Source organism: Pogoniulus pusillus, chromosome 19 (genome assembly GCF_015220805.1).
Source record: "Pogoniulus pusillus isolate bPogPus1 chromosome 19, bPogPus1.pri, whole genome shotgun sequence".
NCBI classification, from domain to species: Eukaryota; Metazoa; Chordata; class Aves; order Piciformes; family Lybiidae; genus Pogoniulus; species Pogoniulus pusillus.
In genome coordinates, this window is record NC_087282.1 from 5589276 (window position 1) to 5610275 (window position 21000).

Below are 21000 nucleotides of genomic sequence, written 5' to 3' on the forward strand. Positions count from 1 at the left end.
TGTCCCTAAAGCCTGTTCATGTGGAGGAGACCAAGATATTGAGGTGATAGCTCATTGTAATCATCATCACCACTTCTTCTCACCCTTGCAGTAGTGAGTAGTGCCCAGCTATAATTGCAGTGACAGGATGAGGAGGAATGGGTTTAAACTGGCAGAGGGGAGATTCAAACTAGATGTTAGGAAAGGGTGAGGGTGGTGAGACACTGGCACAGGTTGCCCAGGGAGGTTGTGGAGCACAGAAGCACAGAATGTGATCAAAGATCACATTCTGTGCTTCTGTGCTCCACAACCTCCCTGGAGGTGTTCAAGGCCAGGTTGGATGAGGTCTTGAACAACCTATTCTAGTGGGAGGTGTCCCTGCCTATGGCAGGGGGGTTGGAACTGGATGAGCTTTGAGGTCCCTTCCAACCTAAACCATTCTGTAATAGCCCAGCTGGGCCTTGGCCACCCTTTCACCTGGATTAAAGAACTGATCAGGCTGAAAAATAATTGGTTATTGTTATTATTTTGGCCAGCCTAGTTTCCTCTTTGCAGAGGTGCATGGTGGTGGTGAGCCACAGGCAGAAGAGGGGATCCTCTCCCCCTAGCAGATGCTTGCAAGGAGAAGGGAGAGCAGCAGCTGCTGCAGCCCACATCAGAGGAGCTGGGTAAATCAGATCTGTCAAACCAGTTGTCAGATCAACCTACAGACATCTTTGCAAGGCAAAGCCTTTGTCAGCTGTGATACTGTGGCATGCCATGTTGTCCTGCCAGGGGCTGCAGCTCTGGAATTGCTGGTTTGGAGTCTCAGCTGGAGTCAGGCAAGAGGATCATGATAGTGACCCTGCCCTCACCAGAGCAGGGCTGCAGGTGGAGAAGGAACTTACCCTAAAGTAACAACCACCCTGCAGGAAAGCTTTCTCCATGCAGAGTGGAGTGAGATTCTGGGTTTGTAAAGCAAAGGCAGCCAGGACAGGGCAGACCTGAGAAGAATGGCCAAAGTTCCAGCCCTCTGATTCTGTGCAGACCTGGGCAGATGTTCCAAACCTGTGCTGCACACCTTTGGCAGGCAGACAAAAGCTAGTCAAATGTCAAGCTAGATGTGATGTATTCTCTTTTGTTTTTCACCTCTTCCTCTTTCTTCCAGGCTGACCTTCAAGTTGACAAAGAGAGACACAATTTCTTTGAGTCCTCCCTTGAATATGTGTACCAGATCCAGGAAGTTCAAGAGAGCAAGAAATTCAGTATTGTGGAACCGGTAGGAGCTTCCTTTCCTTTCAGGCCCTGCTGTTTGATGCTCAGATATGCTGACACAGGGAGGGATGAGTTACCAGGCTGGATTTGATCCTGAGGAGTCTTGTGATGGAGCAGGAGTTAAGCTTGCACACTTGGATTGCTGCAGCTTAACAGCATTAGTGGTGTTTGCTGGAGCAATGTGAAACCACAGGCTTGTTTCTCCTGTCTGTAAGCTGATCCCGAGGAACAGGCTGGACACTGTAGGGAGCTGGAGGTCTCGTTATGAATTATCTCAGGCACTTTGTGTTTGGTGTCAGCTGTCTTCAGAGGGAGAGAAGTGTTATCTGCTTACCTGTCACATCATGGGCTGCAGTGGTCCCAGCTCGTGGCTCTGTGTGGGGATCCTGCCCTCGATGGGTGGATCTGCCCAGATGTGGCTGAGCATGAGACTGGGTAGGTCTCCTGGACTCTGCAGGTCTGCTCTTGTTCTCCCAGCTGGGGCTTTCATTTAGGGCATGCTTTCTTAAGACACACATGTGGGTGGTAGACTTGGGCTTGAGGGACATTGTGGTGGCTAAGTAACACCAAGACTTGCATCACTCCAAAACTGTAATTAAAAAAACCCTAACTGTTTGCACGTGTCACTTCTGAAGCTTTCCTGCCTATCTTTCCCCCAGTTAGAAATATAGAAGAGAAGCTGATTCCATCTCCTTCCTCTCCTCTGCAGGTGCTGGCTTTTCTCCACAGCCTCTTCACCTACAACAATCTGACAGTTGAGCTCACGCAGGATTTCCTCCCTTACAAACAGCAGCTTCAGCTCAGCCTGCAGAATGTGAGTTTCTGCCCAGCTGAAGGACTCTTTGTTTCCATTTGACTTCCATTCTCATTTAGATTTAAATGTGGCAAAGCTTTCCCTTGCAAAACAGACTGTGTTTGCACAGTGGGAGGTGCAGATAAAGCTGTTTCCTTCTCACTTCACACATATTTTCTCCCCTCCTGCAGGAGAGAGTCTACAGGTGCTATTACAGTGGGTTTCAAACCAAGTTCTGCCCAGAAGGGACTATAGCAGTTGTGTCACTTAACCTGGTGCATAAACAAGCCTGAGAATTGCTTCCAGTGTCATCAGGTTGCAGTTGTATTCACCTTCTGAGAAGGCCTCCAATCCTGATCTTAATGATGTGGGCTTAAGTGCTTTGGTAGGCTCCTCTGCTGGCTGAGTGTGCTCATGGGATGAAATATCCATGTCCTGTTTCTTTTATCCTCACTCTTTCGTGGTTGGCCCTCACTCCTGTGGAACAGCAGCCACAAATCTGTGCCAAGCTGGGTGTCATTCATTAGTCTAAGTGGTGTCCTGTAAAAACACCTGGACTTTGTGCCCCGAGTTGATGTGACTCTTTAAAACTCGTTTCATGCCAAGCAGTGTAGCCTGATCCATGCCCTAGGTTTGTAGAACACTCCTGTTACCTCAGCACTGATGCAAAGAGGAGTTCAGCTGCATCCTTCTCTTTCACCTAGCCTTTAAAAGGTGCTAAGTCTCTTATTGAAAGAAAAGTGCCCTCCCTCCCAGTCATGACTCCTCAGCCCCATTCCATGCAGGGTATGTTAAACCTCTTCTCTTCAATCCTCTTTAAGAGCCCAGTGTTCTTACAGCTGGAGTTCTCATGTGGATTTGTGGAGTGGCTTCTGCATTTTCTACACTGGGGACCTATTCATTTCTGCCAGAACACTTAAAACTTGACCAGGAACACCTGCAGCTTTCTCTTGGCTCATGTTCAAATGTGCTTCTTTTGGCTTTCTCTTAACAGACAAGGAATCATTTCTCCAGCACACGGGAGGAGCTGGAAGACCTGAAGAAGAGGATGAAAGAAGCTCCTCTAACCTGCAAGCTACCTGGGCAGCCAACCATCGAGGGCTATCTCTACACACAGGAGAAATGTAATGGATTTTATCTCCTCCTCAGTGTATTGAAGAATCACAGAATGTTAGGGGTTGGAAGGGACCTCAGAAGATCTTTGAGTCCAACCCCTGCCCTACCAGAGCAGGATCAGCTAGAGTAGGTCACACAGGAACTCAGCCAGGCAGGTTTTGAAAGCCTCCAGAGAAGGAGACTCCACAACCTCTCTGGGCAGCCTGTAGAGAACACATGAGCCCAGGCTGCCCTGCTTGTGGCCCCACTCAGCTCCTGCACCTAGGCCAGCTTTAGCTGCGGCAGCACCATGGGCTGTGCTGCTGGGGGTGTCACTCCCTGCCAGCACCCAGGGATCACTGACAGCTTGAGCTGCCAGCTCTCTCCGCAGTGGCACTGAGCTTTCTGCAGGTTCCATGAGCTGTCTGAGCAAGCAGCTAATTGCCCTATGCTCAAATTAGATGAGATTTATTGCTCTGCTGTAGCGCTGGAGAGAGCAGAGCTCTGGCAGGTTGCTCTTTGGCTGTGTTTTATCAAGACAAATCTGGTGGCCTGCCCAGCTTCCCTCTCAGAGTGTCTCTGAGGGCATCTGAGCACAGCTAAAGTGTTCTACCAGCACTCAGAGTGAAGCTGCTGAGAGCAAAGTTCGTTATGAGTCTGTGCAAAAGCAAAGCAAATCCAGTTCAGTCCTATGGAGGCAGACTGAGAGAGTTTGAGTTATTCAGTCTGGAGAAGAAAAGGCTCTGAGGAGACCTTATTGTGGCCTCCAGTATCTGAAGGGGGCCTACAAGAAAGTTGGTGAGGGACTTTTTAGGGTGTCAGGTAGTGATAGTAGGACTAGGGGGAATGGAGTAAAATTAGAAGTGAGTAGATTCAGATTGGATGTCAGGAAAATGTTCTTCACCATGAGAGTGGAGCAGGTTGGTCAGGAGATGGTCAAAGCCCCATCCCTGGATGTTTTTAAGGCCAGGCTGGATGTGGCTCTGAGCAGCCTGATCTACTGTGAGGTGTCCCTGCCTATGGCAAGGGAGTTGGAACTGGATGATCTTTGAGGTCCCTTCTAACCCTGACAATTCTGTGATTCCATGTTACAAATGCTGTAAAAGCTGCAGCTTTCCATAGCCATGCAAGCTTGAGCACTCAGGGGACATCAGCCTGTGTGCAGAGCTGTTGCCTCTGGATCTGCAGCTTCTAGTTGGGGTTTGGATGCTACAAGCAGCTGTGTTTCTGCATACATTTGTGTGTCTGTTTATCCTGCTTTGAGAAGAAAACACACAGACAGCAACCTGAGACCACAAACAAATGCTGCCTGTCCCTGCATTCCAGTGGCTGTTTGCTGTGTATGTTTCCCCTACAAACTGAGTGTGAAGTGTTCCTCCTAACAGCTGCAGCTTAGAAAGAAGTTACAGAGGAAAAAATATCAGTTAAGTGCTTCATGTAAAGGGGCTCAGTAGAGAAAAGTGAGGATAAGGGATGCAAGTAGGAACTTTAATGTGGTTTGAAGATGCTCTTGTCTTTACTACCAGGTTTTCATCAACAGGAACAATTAGTGGTGTCTGTGTGAAACAAGCATTCAAGCCACGTAGGATTCTGGCAGTGTAGCTCTTGGCTGGACTGGGCAAAGCCAGTCTGGCTCAGGACCAGAGTCCTACAAACACTCCTTCTGCAGCAGGGTTTTGGGAGGGTGTTTGAGGTGGCTGCTGCCCAGTGCTCCTCCTCCTTCTCCTCCTCTTCTTTCTCCTTCATCTCCTCCTCCTTCTCCTCTTCCTTCTCCTTCTCCTCCTCTTTCTCCTTCATCTCCTCCTCCTTCTCCTCCTCCTTCTCCTCCTCTTTCTCCTTCATCTCCTCCCCCTTCTCCTCCATCTCCTCCCCCTTCTCCTCCTCCTTCTCTTTCTCCTTCATCTCCTTCTCTTCCTCCTCCCTCTCCTCCTTCTCCTCTTTCTCTTCCTCCTCATTCTTTTCCACCTCCTCCTCCTTCTCTTCCTCCTCCTTTTCCACCTTCTCCTACTTCTCTTCCTCTTCCTCTTCCTCTTACTCCTCCTCCTCCTCCTCCTTCTCCTTCTCCTTCTCCTCCTCCTCCTCATTTTCCTTCTAGCATCTGCTGGTGAGGGAAACGAATCCATCCCCAGAGGAGCATGGACATGTGGGCAACACCCTCTATGCCTTGCTGACTGGATCCAGCTGAGATGTTGTCTCTGACTCCAGCTTCCTGTGTATCTCTGCAGGGGCATTGGGCATCTCCTGGGTGAAATATTACTGCCAGTATGAAAAAGAGGTAAAAACCTTACGGATGACACCCATGGACCAGAAGCCTGGAGCTAAGCAAGTGAGTTGGTTTCTTTGGATGTCTGCAAACGCTGACCCAGACATCAGGTCTCACCTTCAGTCTGCCCACATCATCTCCTTCTGTAAGCAAACAAACAGGTGCCACGTCCAGGGCAGCAAAGGCCTGGCAGAGTTGGTCCTCAAGGTCTGCCAGCTGTGGAAGGGCTCCTGGGCACAAGAGCACAGGGATGGGCTTCTTGTCTCTTCTGCTCTTCCTGGCTGCACAGCCCAGGGACTTGGTGCAACCTGAAGGAATCACAGGATGTTAGGGGTTGGAAGGGACCTCCAGAGATCATCGAGTCCAACCCCTTTGCCAAAACAGGATCACCCAGGAGCACATCCAGGCAGGTTTTGAAAGTCTCCACGAAAGGAGACTCCACAACCTCTCTTGGCTACCAGTTCCAGTGCTGTCATCCTCACAGTGAAGAAGTTTCTCCTCATGTTGAAGTGGAACCCTCCTGTGTTCTAGCCTGCACCCACTCTTCCTTGTCCTAAGCAGCTCTGTGAAGAGAAGCAGCTCTGTGAAGTTGCATCTCTCTCTCCCAAAGCATAGAATCATAGAATCAACCAGGTTGGAAGAGACCTCAAACGGCCCAAAGCCTGTAGGGTTTGGCAGCAGAGACAGAGGTTTGTGTTAACACTAAGCATTAGTGAGGCAGTGGTGAGTTGCAGGTTTGGTCTAGTGTGAAATTTCTGCCTTTCCAGGCAAGCTGAGTTTGTATCCATGCCTGCAAACAGGCAGTGAACCTGCAGCCTCTCTGCACACATGCCTCTGGCAGCCATGGCAGGCACTTGAATTACTCAAGTCAGTGGAGTGCTTCCAGATGCAGTTATTTCACTGCCTTTTGCATGTTCACACAGTCGCTGGTTTGTGATTCTGGTTTATCTTCTTAAAACTGGTTATGTGTGCAGAGAACCAGTGCTGGGAGAGGAGGAGTTGAGGCAGCTTTACACTGCAAAAAGGCAGCGATGTGGAGAACTGCTCTGGGTTTTACCAGTGTCTGGGAGTTCCTTGCAGTTCCTCAATGTGACAGAGGAGGGGCAGGATGCAGGATGATACAATACAAGCGCGGCCAGCTGAGTCCTCCCGCCCTGCTCTGCCATGGAGCAACAGCCCCCAGGGACCTCCCAGGCAGGAGTGCTGCTCTCCAGTTCATGATCTCACAGCTTGCTCTTTGGCAGCACTCTGCACGCTGCAGCCATAAAATAAAATGTATTTTTTGGAAGCCCTTGGCAGAGACTTTGGCAAAGAAATGTCCAAAGCAAGGACTGGAGAGATCTGTTGTCTTGTCTGCCGTAAACATGTCTGCTACAGGCAATTAATGCAGGGCAAGGGCTTGGAAAGATGTAAATCAGTCCTCAGCCCAAACCCTTGCACTCTGGTGATCTGCATCTGCAGGCCAGGGCCTTGATGCTCAAATGCTACAGTTACAAGCTCTTAAAACCCCCAACCAAGTGGAACACACAGAGAACACAGCCAGGAGAGCAGCGTGGCAACCTGGGCAACCTGTGCTGGTGCCTCACTACCCTCACTGCAAAGAACCCTTTCCTAACATTTAGTTTGAATCTCCTCTCTGCCAGTTCAAACCCATTCCTCCTCACTCTGCCATTACAAGACCTTGTCAGTAGTCCCTCCCCAGCCCTCCTGTAGACACTGAAAGGCCACTATAAGGTCTCCTTGAAGCCTTCTCTTCTTCAGGCTGCAGAGCTCCAAGTCTTGTAGCCTGTCCTCACAGCAGAGCTGCTGCAGCCCTCTGAGCATCTTGGTGGCCTCCTCTGGACTGGCTCCAACAGTTCCATGTCCTCCTTGTGCTGAGGGCTCCAGAACTGCACCCAGGACTGCAGGTGGGGTGTGAGGAGAGCAGAGCCAAGGGGCAGAATCCCCTCCCTTGCCCTGCTGCTCACACTGCTCTTGCTGCAGCCCAGCACAGGGTTGTGTCTGGGCTGCACTCACACTGCAGGCTCCTGTTGAGCTTTTCATCAGCCCAGACCCCCAGGGCCTTTTCCTCAGGGCTGCTCTCAGCCATTTCCCACCCAACCTGGAGTTGTGTTTGGGATTGCTCCCACCCAGGTGCAGGACCTTACACTTGGCCTTGTTGAATGTGATGAGGTTGGCCTGGGCACACCTCTGCAGCTTGCCCAGGTCCCTCTGCATGGATCCCTGCTCTCCAGCAAGTCGACTGTGCCACACAGCTTGGTGCCACCTGCAGACTTGCTGAGGGTGCACTGATTCCTCTGTCCATGGCACTGACAAAGATGTTAAACAGCTCTGGTGCCAGCACTGACCCCTGAGGGACCTCTGCTTTGTTTCTTTCCTTTAACTTCGATGGTAATTTTCCTTCCTAGGGCACCTTAGACCTGACACTGAAATCCTGTGTGAGGAGGAAGACCGACTCCATAGACAAAAGGTTCTGTTTTGACATTGAAACAAACGAAAGGTGAGGTGCTTCACCCTCAGGTGGCCTCCAAACCCTGCTCACCCAGATGAGAATCACTCCTTCCTCTTATTGAAACCGATTCTTGCTTCGTTTTCCTGCCTGTTCGTGGTTGAACTCTGTGCAGATCTGGGACCATCACGCTGCAAGCCCTCTCAGAAGCCAACCGAAGGCTGTGGATGGAAGCCATGGATGGGAAGGAGCCGGTAAGTGTCCAGCGTCAATATGCTGCCGAGCAGTGTCCTCTGCTGGCGGCTCCTGAGGTGGAGCAGGGACATAGCTGCCGGCGATTCTGGCATCATCTGCTGCTGCCCATCCCACCTGGAGCATGGTGCTCCTCTGCTTGTGCCACAGCTTGCCATGGCGATTTGGTTTTTCCCCCTTTTAAGCTGTGGTCGTTCCCCAGTTGTGCCAAACAGCCCAAGGACTGTAGCCTTTCTGGCTTTGCACCACTGCCCATTGCTGTTGCTCACAACTCACATTGCAACCTGCTGCAGGTGATTTCTTTTGTTCCATCTGCTCCTGCTCTGAGCATTTGGAAACTCTGCCCCATGGGAGCAGCCACCCTATGCCAGTGTTCATCCACCTGCCTGTACCTGCTGGTGGTTCCTTCCTCAGCACAAGCAAAGCACAGACTCCTGCACTTCACTGAGTTTTCTCTGCATGGACTTTGGAGATGTGCAGCACAGGGAAATCCATTTGTGGGAGCTTCCCTTGTCTTTGGGGATGTGCAGTGCAGGACGACCCCTTTCTGAGAGCTCCCTTTGCCTCTGGAGATGTGCAGCACAGGGAAATCCATTTCTGGGAGCTTCCCTTGCCTTTGGGGATGTGCAGTGCAGGAAGACCCCTTTCTGAGAGCTCCCTTTGCCTTTAGCGATGAGCAGTGCAGGAAAACCCATTTCTGAGAGCTCCTCTTGCCTTTGCAGATGTGTAGTGCAGAGAAATCCATTTATGGGAGCTCCTCTTGCTTTTGGAGATGTGCAGTGCAGGAAAACCCCTCTCTGGGAGCTCCCTTTGCCTTTGGGGATGTGCAGCGCAGGAAAACCCCTTTCTGGGAGCTCCCTTTGCCTTTGGAGATATGCAGTGAAGGAAAACCCCTTTCTGGGAGCTCCCTTTGCCTTTGGAGATGTGCAGTGAAGGAAAACCCCTTTCTGGGAGCTCCCTTTGCCTTTGGAGATATGCAGTGAAGGAAAACCCCTTTCTGGGAGCTCCCTTTGCCTTTGGAGATATGCAGTGAAGGAAAACCCCTTTCTGGGAGCTCCCTTTGGCTTTGCAGCGTTGCCTTTCCCTCAGGGAGCTCCGAGAGGGGGCTTGACAGTGAGGTAGCACAGGGCTGTGTGGCTTGTGATGGGGAGGTGGGATGTGGGATTGAGAAGATGGGACACAGGCACCCTCCACAGCACTTTTGTCCTTATTGAAAGAAGAAAGGATGTGGGGAAGCATGGAGAAGGGTCAGTGTGGTGAGACAGGGCAGATAGTCACCTGGGGGATGTCTGGGGCTCAGCTGGTTTGTGTGTTGGTACTATGGCTAAAGGACTTGATTTTCCATCAGGAATGGCACTCACTGTTATCACTAAACCATGATCAGATCTCTTTTGGTATGTGATGAAGGAATGTCTTGGTATTGGAACATTTAAAAGCAGGCAAGCAGACAAAACCCCCACAACCCTGCAGTGCCAGGCTGTTTGCCCAGGAGAAAATGCCATTCCCAGAAACAGGTGCTCCAGTGAAAGGTAGGAAGATTTCTGGTGTAGATCATGGTATCTTGCTTCATCACAAAAAGGGATGTTGGCTTTGGGTGAATTATGCTGGGGTACTGCATGTTCTTTGGAGCTAAATAACTGAATCCTGTTTTGTTGTGGTTTTGTTTCTTCCTCCTCCATTCCCTCCCCTTTTTCAGATCTACCACAGCCCCATCACGAAGCAGGAAGAAAGTGAGTTGTTTCTCTTGCTGTTCTTCTGAGCTGCCAAAGCTGGCCTGAGGTCAGGCAGTGTACACTCAGCCTTGGTTTCTGCTGATCAGGCTTTTTTCCCCCACTCCCTGGCAGCACTGTAGCTTCTTTCCTTTCCAGCCCAGTGTCTGATACTGAGGCCGGATAAGGAGCTGCAGACAGTACAAGATACTTGCAATGTGCAGTTTGTATTTAGGCACAAGTAGTGGAATGCAGAGTTCAGTTTGCACCTTGGGAGGGCAGGACTTTCAGCCTGAGGAGGGGGGGATTTAGACTGGAAATTAGGAAGGAATTCTTTACAGTGAAGGTGGTGAAACACTGAACAGGTTGCCCAGGGAAATGGTGAATGCTCCCAGCCTGGGGGTATTCAAAGCCAGGTTGGTTGGATGGGGCCTTGAGCAGCCTGGTCTAGTAGAAGCTGTCCCTGCCCATGGCAGGGTGTTTGGAACTAGATGATCTTTTAAGGTCCCTTCCAACCCAAACCATTCTATGAGTCTAAACCCCAAAATTAGAGAGGGGAAAAAATATCAATGAGAGATTCTGAGCACATTTCCCTTAGCAAAGGTTTGAGTAGGAAAATAGAGGTGGGTGTTAGTTCCTTGGAGCCCCCCACCCACTGCCTTGTCTGTGCCTCCCCTTTCAGATGCAGGAGTGTCCTCTCCTCTCTGCAACTCCATTGCCCTGGAAAGCTCTGGGGCCTTTACTAGCTGGGTGCAAATGTTCATTCTGTATCTTAGAGCTTACTTTTGCCAGCACTTTAATTATCTGACTCTAATGAGCATCCAAGTAGCACTGTCAGAAGGTGCAAGCAGCAAGCTTGTTATTTGCCTGTGTTGGCACTGCACACCAGGGAGGAATGCAGCTGAGTGTGGCACAAAAGTAAATACTCTGTGTTTTTCATAGCTTAGAGCTAGCAAGACTTCCAGCCCTCTCACACCACTCAGTACCAAGTGCTTCAGGCTGTCTTTACTCATTCCTGCCTCAGATCTAAGATATTTCTGAGCTTTTCATGGCTGTTGCTCAGAGGACAGAGAATTGTTCTAAACAACATGCTGAAAATGCAGTGGGTTTACAGGGTTTGCTCTCACAGCCCTTGCTGGGGCTGGATTTGGTCCAGAGTTATCCTGTGGCTGCTTTGCTCCAGTAAAATGTTGGTTTATGTTAAAAAGAGAAATAAAAAACCCAAGCACTCCCTCTCAAATCACCCAACTCCCCCAAAATTCCACACCAACAGCAGTGTGCTCATTGAGGAGGAATTCACTAGAGATGTTTGCAAGGTATTTCACTTTTTATAACCTGGACAATCTTTCTAGACAGCCCAGAAGCATCAGCAGTGTGATTTACAGAGAATGAAATAGGTGTACAGCTATAGAATCACAGCTTGAATTAAGGTTTTATGTCCTAGGGACAATAAACGACAAGCAAAGAGCTGGAAATAACCTGGATCTGAGTCCCCTATTCTGAACCACCGCAGAATGGGTTGGGTTGGAAGGGACCTCCAGAGCTCATCCAGTCCAACCCTCCTGCAGCCAGCAGGGACATCCTTCATTAGAGCAGCTTGCTCAGAGCCTTGTCGAGCCTGACCTTGAATAGTTCCAGAGATGGGGCCTCAGCTGCCTCCCTGGGCAACCTGTTGCAGTGTTCCACCACCCTCGTGCTAAAGACCTTGTTCCTGGCTGTCTACCTGCTTCAGCATTGGACTTGTGATCTTAAATGTCTTTTTCAACCAAGACAATTCTGGGATGCCTCCAAGACAGGCACAGAGAGTCTGTGGGTAATTGGCTGGAACAAAACGTGTGTTCTGCTTTACTCAGCGTATCCAGCTCCATTGTTTTGGCTTTTTAATCTAGTCAAGTGGATAAGCAGAAATTACACCAACCTGTGATGTAGAAGAGCTTTGACTGCCAATCCTGGAGTGCTCTGGAAATGATTAACCAGCTCCTTATCAGGCACAAATTCACATCTGGTGGGGCTCTGATTGATGCTTTCATGATTAAAGCAGAAATCAGGGGGTAGGAAGGGGATGCTCTAACTCAAATTTAAGGCAAAAGACAGAACCTATGGAATTGACAATTCCTTGCCAGGAGGTAAAGAATGCCACTGTTTTCACCAGTGCAGATGCAGGTGTGAGCCCAGCTGTGTGCTGGGGCAGAGCAGGGGCTGGGCCTTTGCCTTGTACTGTGCTCCAATCTAATCCTGCTTCTCTCCTTTGCGACAGTGGAGCTGAACGAGGTCGGCTTCAAGTTCGTGCGCAAGTGCATCAACGCAGTGGAAACGAAAGGTCAGGTCCCTGCCCTGGCATCAGGGGGTGCTGCCATCCTGGCATTGCTTCCCATGGTCTGGAATATGTTGTATTTTCTGTTGTTAGTCAGTGAAATGAGACTCTGACTTCTATCTGAACAATCTCATGTCAGAGAGGCAGAAATCCTGCACGTTCAGAACGTTGTTAATGCCAAATTGGGTTTGGATTGAACTTCCACCTCTATTCTGTTTTCATTCATCAGTTTCTCACCTGACTCTGAGAAAACTCATTGTTAGGCAGAAGGAGAGCAGGTTTGGGAGTGTTTTCTGTTCTGGGAGGACAGATTGGGAGTTTTCAGGGCCATTTTGTTAAAAGCAACAGGACAGAGGCTGGCTGGTGGGTGGCAGCTCACTTCTGCTCTGGTGAAATGCCCAACCTGTGCCAGTGTACATCACTGGTGTGGGTCATGGGATGAAGATCCCATGGCTGGATCCCAGCTGCCACAGGAAAAGGTGTCTGGGTTTGTTTCTGGAGTATTTGAGGACTGAAGAGGAGCAGGGTAAGGAGCCCATCCTCACACATGCAGCCAGGCAGATAGAGCAGGTCTGATTTCCTAACTGGCTGCTGTGTTCAAAGAATCTGTTTCAGTGTGTTTGCCTTCTGTGACAGAGTCCCAGCATGGGGGGGTGTTGGAAGGGAACCTCTGAAGTTCATCTAGTCCAACTCCCCAGCTAAAGCAGGGTCACCCACTGTAGGTTGTCCAGGATCACCATGTCCAGGTGGGTTTGGAATGTCTCCACAGAAGGAGACTCCACAACCTCTCTGGGCAGCTCTGGTAGCCTCTCTGGAAAGAAGTTTCTCTCTGGAAAACCTTCTGTTCCAGTTTGTGCCTGTTCCCTCTTACGCTGTCACTGGGCACTGCTGAAAAGAATCTGGCCCCATCCTCTTGCTCTCCTACCCTTTAGCTATTGATCAGATGCCCTCTCAGTCTGCTCTATCCCAGGCTAAACAGCCTCAAGGCTCTCAGCCTTCAGGAGAGAGGTGTTCCAGTCCCCTCAGCATCTTTGTAGCCCATCTGAACACCCCCAGGTTTCAGCAGCACTGCTTCCAGACGTGGTGTGTTTAGGCAGGTCAGGCTTCAGCCCGAGCACCATGGCTCTGCTGGCCTGACCAGGACACAAGCCCAGCTGTGCTGGGGTGGAAGCCTGGGGTGCAGGGAAGCAGAGCAGGGGAACAGAGCCCCTTCTAGTGGGGCAGAAGAAGCATTCATCTCCGCAGAGCCGGCACCCTGACACCCAGGGCTGTAGTTCCACTAGATGGGGCTTGTGGACTTCCCAGCAGCAGGGAAGACCTTGGCTGATGCTCTTTGGCTTTCTCTTGCTTAGGGATCACCACGGAGGGTGTCTACCGGACAGTTGGCAGCAACATTCAGGTGCAGAAGTTGCTGAATGCCTTTTTTGGTAAGAATTCATTGTTCTGTGACACTGGATCCTGGGTTTGTGTCGTTTAGGACGGATCAAGGGGGTGGGGTTTTCACAGCAAGAAATGGCCAGCCTGGGGATTGGTTCCTGGGGCCACCTCAAGGTGCATCTTCCCATTTTCCAGGCTTTTTTCTCCATCCCATTCTAGGGCCTCTCCCTTCTAAACTGTTCTTACGTGTTGGTGGTGCAGCTTGCACTGTAGGTTAAGTGTGCAGCTGTGAGATAAAGGGAGGCAGTGGGGACAAGACTTCTCCCATCAAGTGCTGGGGCCTGGCCAAGGCTACCACACCCCTGCCCTGTGGCACACATGGGCCAGTGCAGGCTGCCAGCCCTTATGTGAGCCCCAAGGGTCCATCTCAGAGGCTGAGCTGTGCTCACCATGAAGGGATGGAGCTTACAGAAGGTACATTTACATAGATACTTGCATGCCTCAGGCTCACCCCAGCTCCCTGTGCAGGCAATCTGATATTAATGGAGCATTCAGAGGCTTTCATTTCTGTTGTGTTTTACTCTTGTTTACTATAGCTTTTACTATTGCTGTTGTTTATTGAAGTGATTGCTTTGAGCTGACACTGAGCTGTACCCAGTTCCCATGGAACTGCCACTCCAGACAGCTCTCCAGTTATGCTTCCCTGATGACTAATTGCTTAGACCAAGTTTTTATTGCTTCTTCTCACCCTCCCTGTGAGCAGCTCTGTGGTTTTTCTCCTCTGCACCCCACCAGTCAGTGGCATCTCATTTTCTTCACACTCATGGATCTGGTTGACCACTTGCCACCCCACTGTGCACAAACTCCTGATGAAAAGTCCAACCACACAGAAAGAATTGCTGCAGCAGGACTTCATCCAGAACCACAGTGGGGAGGGACAGGGGTTTAATTATTACTTTGTTTTTCCCTCTAGCCCTGTCTCTTTTTAAACACAAATCATGCAGTTACATTTCTTTAGCCCAGCTGCCCCCCATCCTCCAACCATGCCCTCTGCTTCGTTGTACCACCAAAATTATGTGGTTGTTGGGTGAGGATAGGCAGGAGCAAAGGCTGCTTCCACACTGCTGTGCCTCCTCCTCTGATCTCCCTCCTCTCAGTGCAGCGAGAGGGAATGTTTGCAGAACAGCCTTCAGCGAGTCCCTGCGAGGGAGGATTAGAGCTTAGACACTTAGTTTACTTTGCATATCAGAAAGCTTGTTCTGATCTGTAGGAATATGGAGTTTCTGCCAGTCTTGGCTGTGCTGGGAAAAAGCAAACTGTGGAGAACATGCCCTCACTAACTTTCCACCACCACTTAGGTGTTACCTTCTGCTGCTTCTTTGTGCCTAGGGCACTGCTCCTCAGCACTTCCAATGCACTGACCCTGGTGGTGCTCTGCTTTACCCAGCTGTGAGAATCAGCAGCTGCTTCTTTTGCTGCTGGAGCTCCATTTTCTTGAGAACCTGTTTATCAACAGCCTCAAAATGGACCTTTTTTCTTTTTTTCTGAAGCCATCTTGTTCATGGAAAGAGTGATTGGCATTGGAATGGGCTGCCTGGGGAGGTGGTGGAGTCACCCTCCCTGGAGGTGTTTAAAAGGAGGCTGGATGAGGCAGTGCCATGGTTTAGTTAAGTAGAAGGGTTAGGTGATAGGTTGGACTCGATGATCCTGGAGATCTCTTCCCACCTGGTTAATTCTGTGATTCTGTGATTCCTCCAGATCCAAAGTGCCCAGGGGATGTGGATCTCCAAAGCGGCGACTGGGACATCAAGACAATTACCAGCTCCCTGAAGTTTTATCTCAGGTAGTGCTGCAGGCCACACCTGCCCTGCACAGGCAAAGGCCAAACATGCCTTGCATCCTTCTGGGAAAACTCTTCTAAGTCATACTGGCTTGGAGGGAGATGCCACTGAGAAGCGGTGGTGCTGGAGGGCTTTGCCATCAGTCACGAGTGGGTCACGCTCGCTGCCCTGCCGGAGCTCAGTTCTCTTTCTGGTTATTCCAGGAACCTGTCTGAACCTGTCATGACCTACAAGCTCCACAAAGAGTTGGTCCAGGCTGCCAGTAAGTCCCACAGCTACCCTGCTCTCCTAACCTATGTGCTTCAGAATCGCTTGGCAGAGCTCTGCCAGCCCAACGCTGGGGGGGTTCAGCTGCTTCCTCCTGCAGAAAAAGGAGTCACCCTCTCTTCTGAGTAAGAGTCATCCCATCTTCTGAGTGCTTCATTGTGCAAGGGAGGTGGTGCCTTTGCTATTGCAGTGCTCCTCAGGGATTCATGCTTTCAGAAGGTCTGGAGAGCCAGGGGATATCAACCTACCTGCAATCAGCACAAGTGTCCCAGAAAAATTCTTTCTTGATAGTATTAATCTATTTCTTTTGAAGCCTGTGGGGGAACAGGATGTGCTGTTGCTGCACAGATAGATAGGTGCTGCTTTTACGTTGTGAGATTTGGCCTGGGATGTTGGCTACAAAGTGTCTTACAAGTACACAAAAGACATTTTTCTGCTACAGCTCTTGGAACCGAGCCACAGGCAGCATTAATAGAGACAGCCAAGTAGCATGGGTGTGCTAAGCCAGCCAGTCCTCTGCTCTCTTCTTGTTATGGCCATTTCAAATAAACCATAATAGTCCGGGCTGGCTGCATCCTCTGAGCATGCTGAGAGCCTGCATGCTGAGATGGGCACCAGAGGGATAGAAGGAGATGCAGATCTCCCTCAGCATGGGAGCACTGGCATTTGAGAATGTGTGGCACGTCCTGAAGCACTCTGGATGAGAGCATCCTTCACAGCCCCATGCCTCCTGGAGTCATGGGAAGGGAGCAGAGCTCCTGCCTCTCCTCACTTTGGGTCTGCAAAGAATTACTAACACTTGTTCTGTCTTGGAAAGGAAAGCTTTCCACCACCTCCTGACTGTGCCCAAGCCCAGGATTTATTACTGTCAGCAGAAGTTGAGTGAATGGTGGCTGGGTACGTGCAAAACCAGCATCCCTTCCCTACCTTCCCTCAGAAACTTGGACCATTGAGCTTCCCAGCTACCAAGATCCCACCCTATTCTTTTCACACCAAGTATCTTATTGTTTTCTTGGTTATTTATGGCTCTAAGGGTGACCTCTTTGGGTCAGGGACTCCATTTTTTAGCTCTGCAGGACACATTACCACGTTGTTTAGAGTGACAGGTCTCTGGGCTGATAAGACACCCAGCAGAGAGGCCAGCCATGTGCTCCCCAGGTGTGCTGCTGTGCAGGGCAGTACCTGGCCATGCTCAGAGGCAGTGTGCAGCCCTGAGCTCCCTTCAAGCTTCATTTGTCCCTCTTTCCACTTCATTTTGTTTCTCACAATGATTGCCCTGTCGCTGTGTAATCTCCCTTTCCTTCTGCCTCACACTGCTGGGTTCAGCCAGCCCTGTCCTGCAGAAGGAAGAGCTCCCACAGATTGCCTTTGGCTTTATCTCTCCCTCATGTGTTTACTTTATAAAGCAGTGGGTACAAACTTTTCTTTCTGTTGCTTTTCTCCAGAGTCTGAGAACCTGGATTACAGGCTGGGAGCCATTCACACTTTGGTCTATAAACTCCCTGAGAAGAACAGAGAGATGTTAGAGCTCCTCATCCAGCACCTTGTCAAGTAAGCAGGCGCTTTGCTCTCAAGCCAAAGTAAGGGGGATAATGGAATCAGTTTGATGGTAGGTTTGCAAAATTCCCTCCACCAAAATCCCCCCTCAGAATTTACATTTGGGCTGCACAAATGGTGTGATTATCCCTGCTGCCTGCTGCTCTGAGTGATGCTTCCCTAATTTCCACCTTCAGCCCCTTGCTGAGAAGCACTGAGCAGAGGATGATTTAAAAACGGAATTAGCCTCTGACAGCAGAGCTGTAAATTGTCATCTCTCACTCCAGGTAACAAAGACGTCAGGTGTGGGCTCTGGGAGGGGCTGGAGGACCTGTGCCCGTGGGCTGAACGTGAAGCATGCTTTGGGTTTGGCTCCAGCATGCTGAACAGCACAGAGGCTCCAGCGTGTCACCCTCTGTCAGGTGCTTGGTGGCACCGAGCAGCGCTGCTTCTGCCAGTGAGGAAGTGCTTCCACCACTGCAAAAGTCTGATAGGTGATGAGAATGACACCAACACTGCCCCCTTGTCACATGTGAAGGCTCCATGTAGAAGCTCTGCTCTCCTCACCCCGAGGTGCAACAGGGAGAGAGGCTTGTGATGGGCCATGCTGAAGCTCAGAAGGCAGGGAGTGGTCTATGTGCAGATTTTGAAGGACCACAGCTTGCAAAAGCAATGAGTTTTGTATGGCAGGGCTCACTTTGGACCTTTAGAGAAGCTGTTTCTAAAAGTGGGCTGTTCCACAAGTAAGCTGGGCTGGTGTGGAGCTGTCAGCCCTTAGTGCTCAAAAGCAAGGGCTTGGCTTTGGTGCCATGGCCCCTTTGTGGAGCAAAAGGCTCTAGCTGGGAGATCCTGCCTGCAGATTGTGTGGGTTTTAGGAGCCTTCCTGTGTAAGTGGCAGAGCTGAGCAGGTCTGGTGTGCAGTCCAGTGGAGCTAACACTGCACTTGTGGTCACTGTGTTTATTCCTTCAAGTGTTTACACTTAAATTCTGTTCCCTCTCCTCTTTGTGCTGACAGAAACTCCTTTTACACCAGAGCTGCAGGGCAAACCCAGGATTGATTATGTGTCAGCTTCAGAGTCTCTCTCCTCTGGCTCACTCTTGGAAGCAGGCAGTGCCCACCTAGGCAGTCAAGATTTCAGTTAGATGTCAGTGCTGCCCCAAGGCTTGCATATTCCTGCAGAGCTTGAAGGCTGTTGGAGAGCCAGAGCTTCATGCTGGGCAAGCAGTGGTGCTGTGTTGGAGATCCAGAGCTCCATGTTGGGCAAGCAGTGGTGCTGTGGTGTTGGATATCCAGAGCTCCATGCTGGGCAAGCAGTGGTGCTGTGTTGGAGATCCAGAGCTCCATGTTGGGCAAGCAGTGGTGCTGTGTTGGAGATCCAGAGCTCCATGCTGGGCAAGCAGTGGTGCTGTGTTGGAGATCCAGAGCTCCATGTTGGGCAAGCAGTGGTGCTGTGTCGGAGATCCAGAGCTCCATGCTGGGCAAGCAGTGGTGCTGTGTCGGAGATCCAGAGCTCCATGTTGGGCAAGCAGTGGTGCTGTGTCGGAGATCCAGAGCTCCATGCTGGGCAAGCAGTGGTGCTGTGTCGGAGATCCAGAGCTCCATGCTGGGCAAGCAGTGGTGCTGTGTTGGAGATCCAGAGCTCCATGTTGGGCAAGCAGTGGTGCTGTGGTGTTGGATATCCAGAGCCCCATGCTGGGCAAGCAGTGGTGCTGTGTTGGAGATCCAGAGCTCCATGCTGGGCAAGCAGTGGTGCTGTGTCGGAGATCCAGAGCTCCATGCTGGGCAAGCAGTGGTGCTGTGTTGGAGATCCAGAGCTCCATGCTGGGCAAGCAGTGGTGCTGTGTTGGAGATCCAGAGCTCCATGCTGGGCAAGCAGTGGTGCTTTGTAGAGATTCACTGAAGACCTCCACAGTGTGCTCCTTGCAGCCAGGTCTCTGTCAGAAGGAGGTTAAAATAAAGGCAGAATTCAGTTCTGGATAAATAGGGTCTTCTGACTGAAATGCTGCCTCTCACATGTGTGCTGTGCAGATGTCTTGATTTCAGAGTTAAAAGAGGAGCTGGGAGTGGGAAGGGATCAAATGAAATTGCTGCTGGCATGTTGCTCTCCCAAGCAGTTCCTTTAGCCAAGCATGTGTGTCATAGCCAGACATGTTTTGTCCTGCTGCTGAGACAGAGTGAAGAGAATTAAGTGACTACTTCTTACTCTATCCCTTTATTGCTTGGGGTAAGATCTGTTTGGAAGACAGCAAACCAAACCCTCTTCCTTCCTTCCTTCCTTCTTTCTGTCTTTCCTCTCTGCAGCGTTTGCGAGCACAGCCGTGAGAACCTGATGTCACCGTCTAACATGGGGGTGATATTTGGACCTACCCTCATGCGAGCACAGGAGGACACCGTGGCTGCAATGATGAACATCAAGTTCCAAAACATAGTGGTTGAGATCCTCATTGAGCACTTTGGGAAGGTATGGATGGGCAGCAGCCCTGAGAGCCTTCACACAACTCCATCATATTCATGCAAGCTGTTGCTGTGGCAACACTGTAGAGTTCTGGCTCCTTCTTCTGAAGCCTTCTTAGAGGCTGTGGTTGTTTTATGTAATGTGCTGCTCTGAAATGCTTCAGAAGGAAGCAAAAAGTGTAGCAGGTATGTTCCTCACTCTTGCCTTCAAGCTAGCATTCAGCTAAATTAAGACTCAAAGAATCATTAGCAATCATAGAATGGTTTGGGTTGGAAAATGGTTCAGTGGTTCTAGTTCTGAAGGAGACTCTGCATCTAGGGGGGGTTTGCCTTGCTTTTTAAATAAAAGGAGTCTTTGATGGAAAAAAAAAAAAACAAACAAAACTATTGTAGGCAATTCTGGACATTCTGTTCTAGGCAATTCTGGACATGACAAGACTTTACATTTCCCTTTCCTATAGGCAAGAGCTAGACCAGAGCATAACTGGTTCTGGTGGGCACAGGGCAAGATGAAGCACTCTACAGCTATTAATGCAGGGGAAGACAACCCAGAGCAGACCAGTATTGAAAGACTGATGAGTATCGTTCAGCTGTTCAGCTGCAGGTGCAGGGGTGGAGAGGGCAGGGCTGGGGAGTGGAACTCCCAATGGCTGCTGTGTGGAGCAGAGCTCTCTGCAGGGCTCCAGCAGCTTTTGTCTTGCCTGGGACCTTTGCTGAGTGTTTTTGCCTGAGAGCACTGCCTAAACACACAGCGTGGCTTGGGTTGCTTTGTTGGATGGCAAAGATTCACCTGTGGAGAGCAGCTTTTTGTCGTGTGGCATTTTGTCTGCTGATGAAAGCAGAATATTCCACTGTCTTTTGTGGCAGCACTTCCTTCTCATGATCTCTGATGCCATGGCTCGGGGTGGCTGCAGGATGCTGGAGCTGTCTGCTCATAATTAAACACTTCAGCAGCCTTCACATTCAGATCACCACAGAGGTCAGATTGGATCAGCAGTAGATTCTGAGGAGTGAGTTTAGTCCTTTATGCTGCTTGATACCAGAGTGTCTAAGCAATCTCATGTCTTAGAGGAGGGGGAAGTCTGAAGCCATCCATTTCAGGGTGTTTCTTGATATACAGAGGATGAAGCAGTGCTCCCAGCACACACAGTCTCACAGGATGTCAGGGTTTGGAAGGGACCCAAAGACATCATCGAGTCCAACCCCCCCTGCCAGAGCAGGACCATACAGTCTAGTTCAGGTCACAGAGGAACGCATTCGGACAGGCCTTGAAAGTCTCCAGAGCAGAAGTGCATCTCCTTTTTGAGGACAGGAAGAGGAGGCTGAAGCTGGAAGAGCAGAGCTCTTGCAGAAGTGAACGTGGAGTCAGGGCACCCAAACACGGACCAGATGGGCAGCATAAGAGTTGGCTGTAGT

The 21000-nt window shown here is 50.3% G+C and overlaps 1 protein-coding gene across 1 annotated transcript in view; it reads left to right on the forward strand.

The window, feature by feature from the left end:
* Positions 1-21000, forward strand: part of OPHN1 (oligophrenin 1) — an 83753-nt gene that overhangs the window by 46549 nt on the left and 16204 nt on the right. The window contains exons 6-18 of the mRNA XM_064159031.1: positions 1127-1237; positions 1943-2047; positions 3021-3150; positions 5347-5447; positions 7793-7884; positions 8009-8087; positions 9782-9815; positions 12052-12114; positions 13461-13535; positions 15244-15328; positions 15530-15588; positions 17039-17144; positions 19432-19591. Of these exons, the coding sequence (XP_064015101.1) occupies positions 1127-1237; positions 1943-2047; positions 3021-3150; positions 5347-5447; positions 7793-7884; positions 8009-8087; positions 9782-9815; positions 12052-12114; positions 13461-13535; positions 15244-15328; positions 15530-15588; positions 17039-17144; positions 19432-19591 (1200 nt within the window). The remainder of the gene's footprint in view (positions 1-1126; positions 1238-1942; positions 2048-3020; positions 3151-5346; positions 5448-7792; positions 7885-8008; positions 8088-9781; positions 9816-12051; positions 12115-13460; positions 13536-15243; positions 15329-15529; positions 15589-17038; positions 17145-19431; positions 19592-21000) is intronic.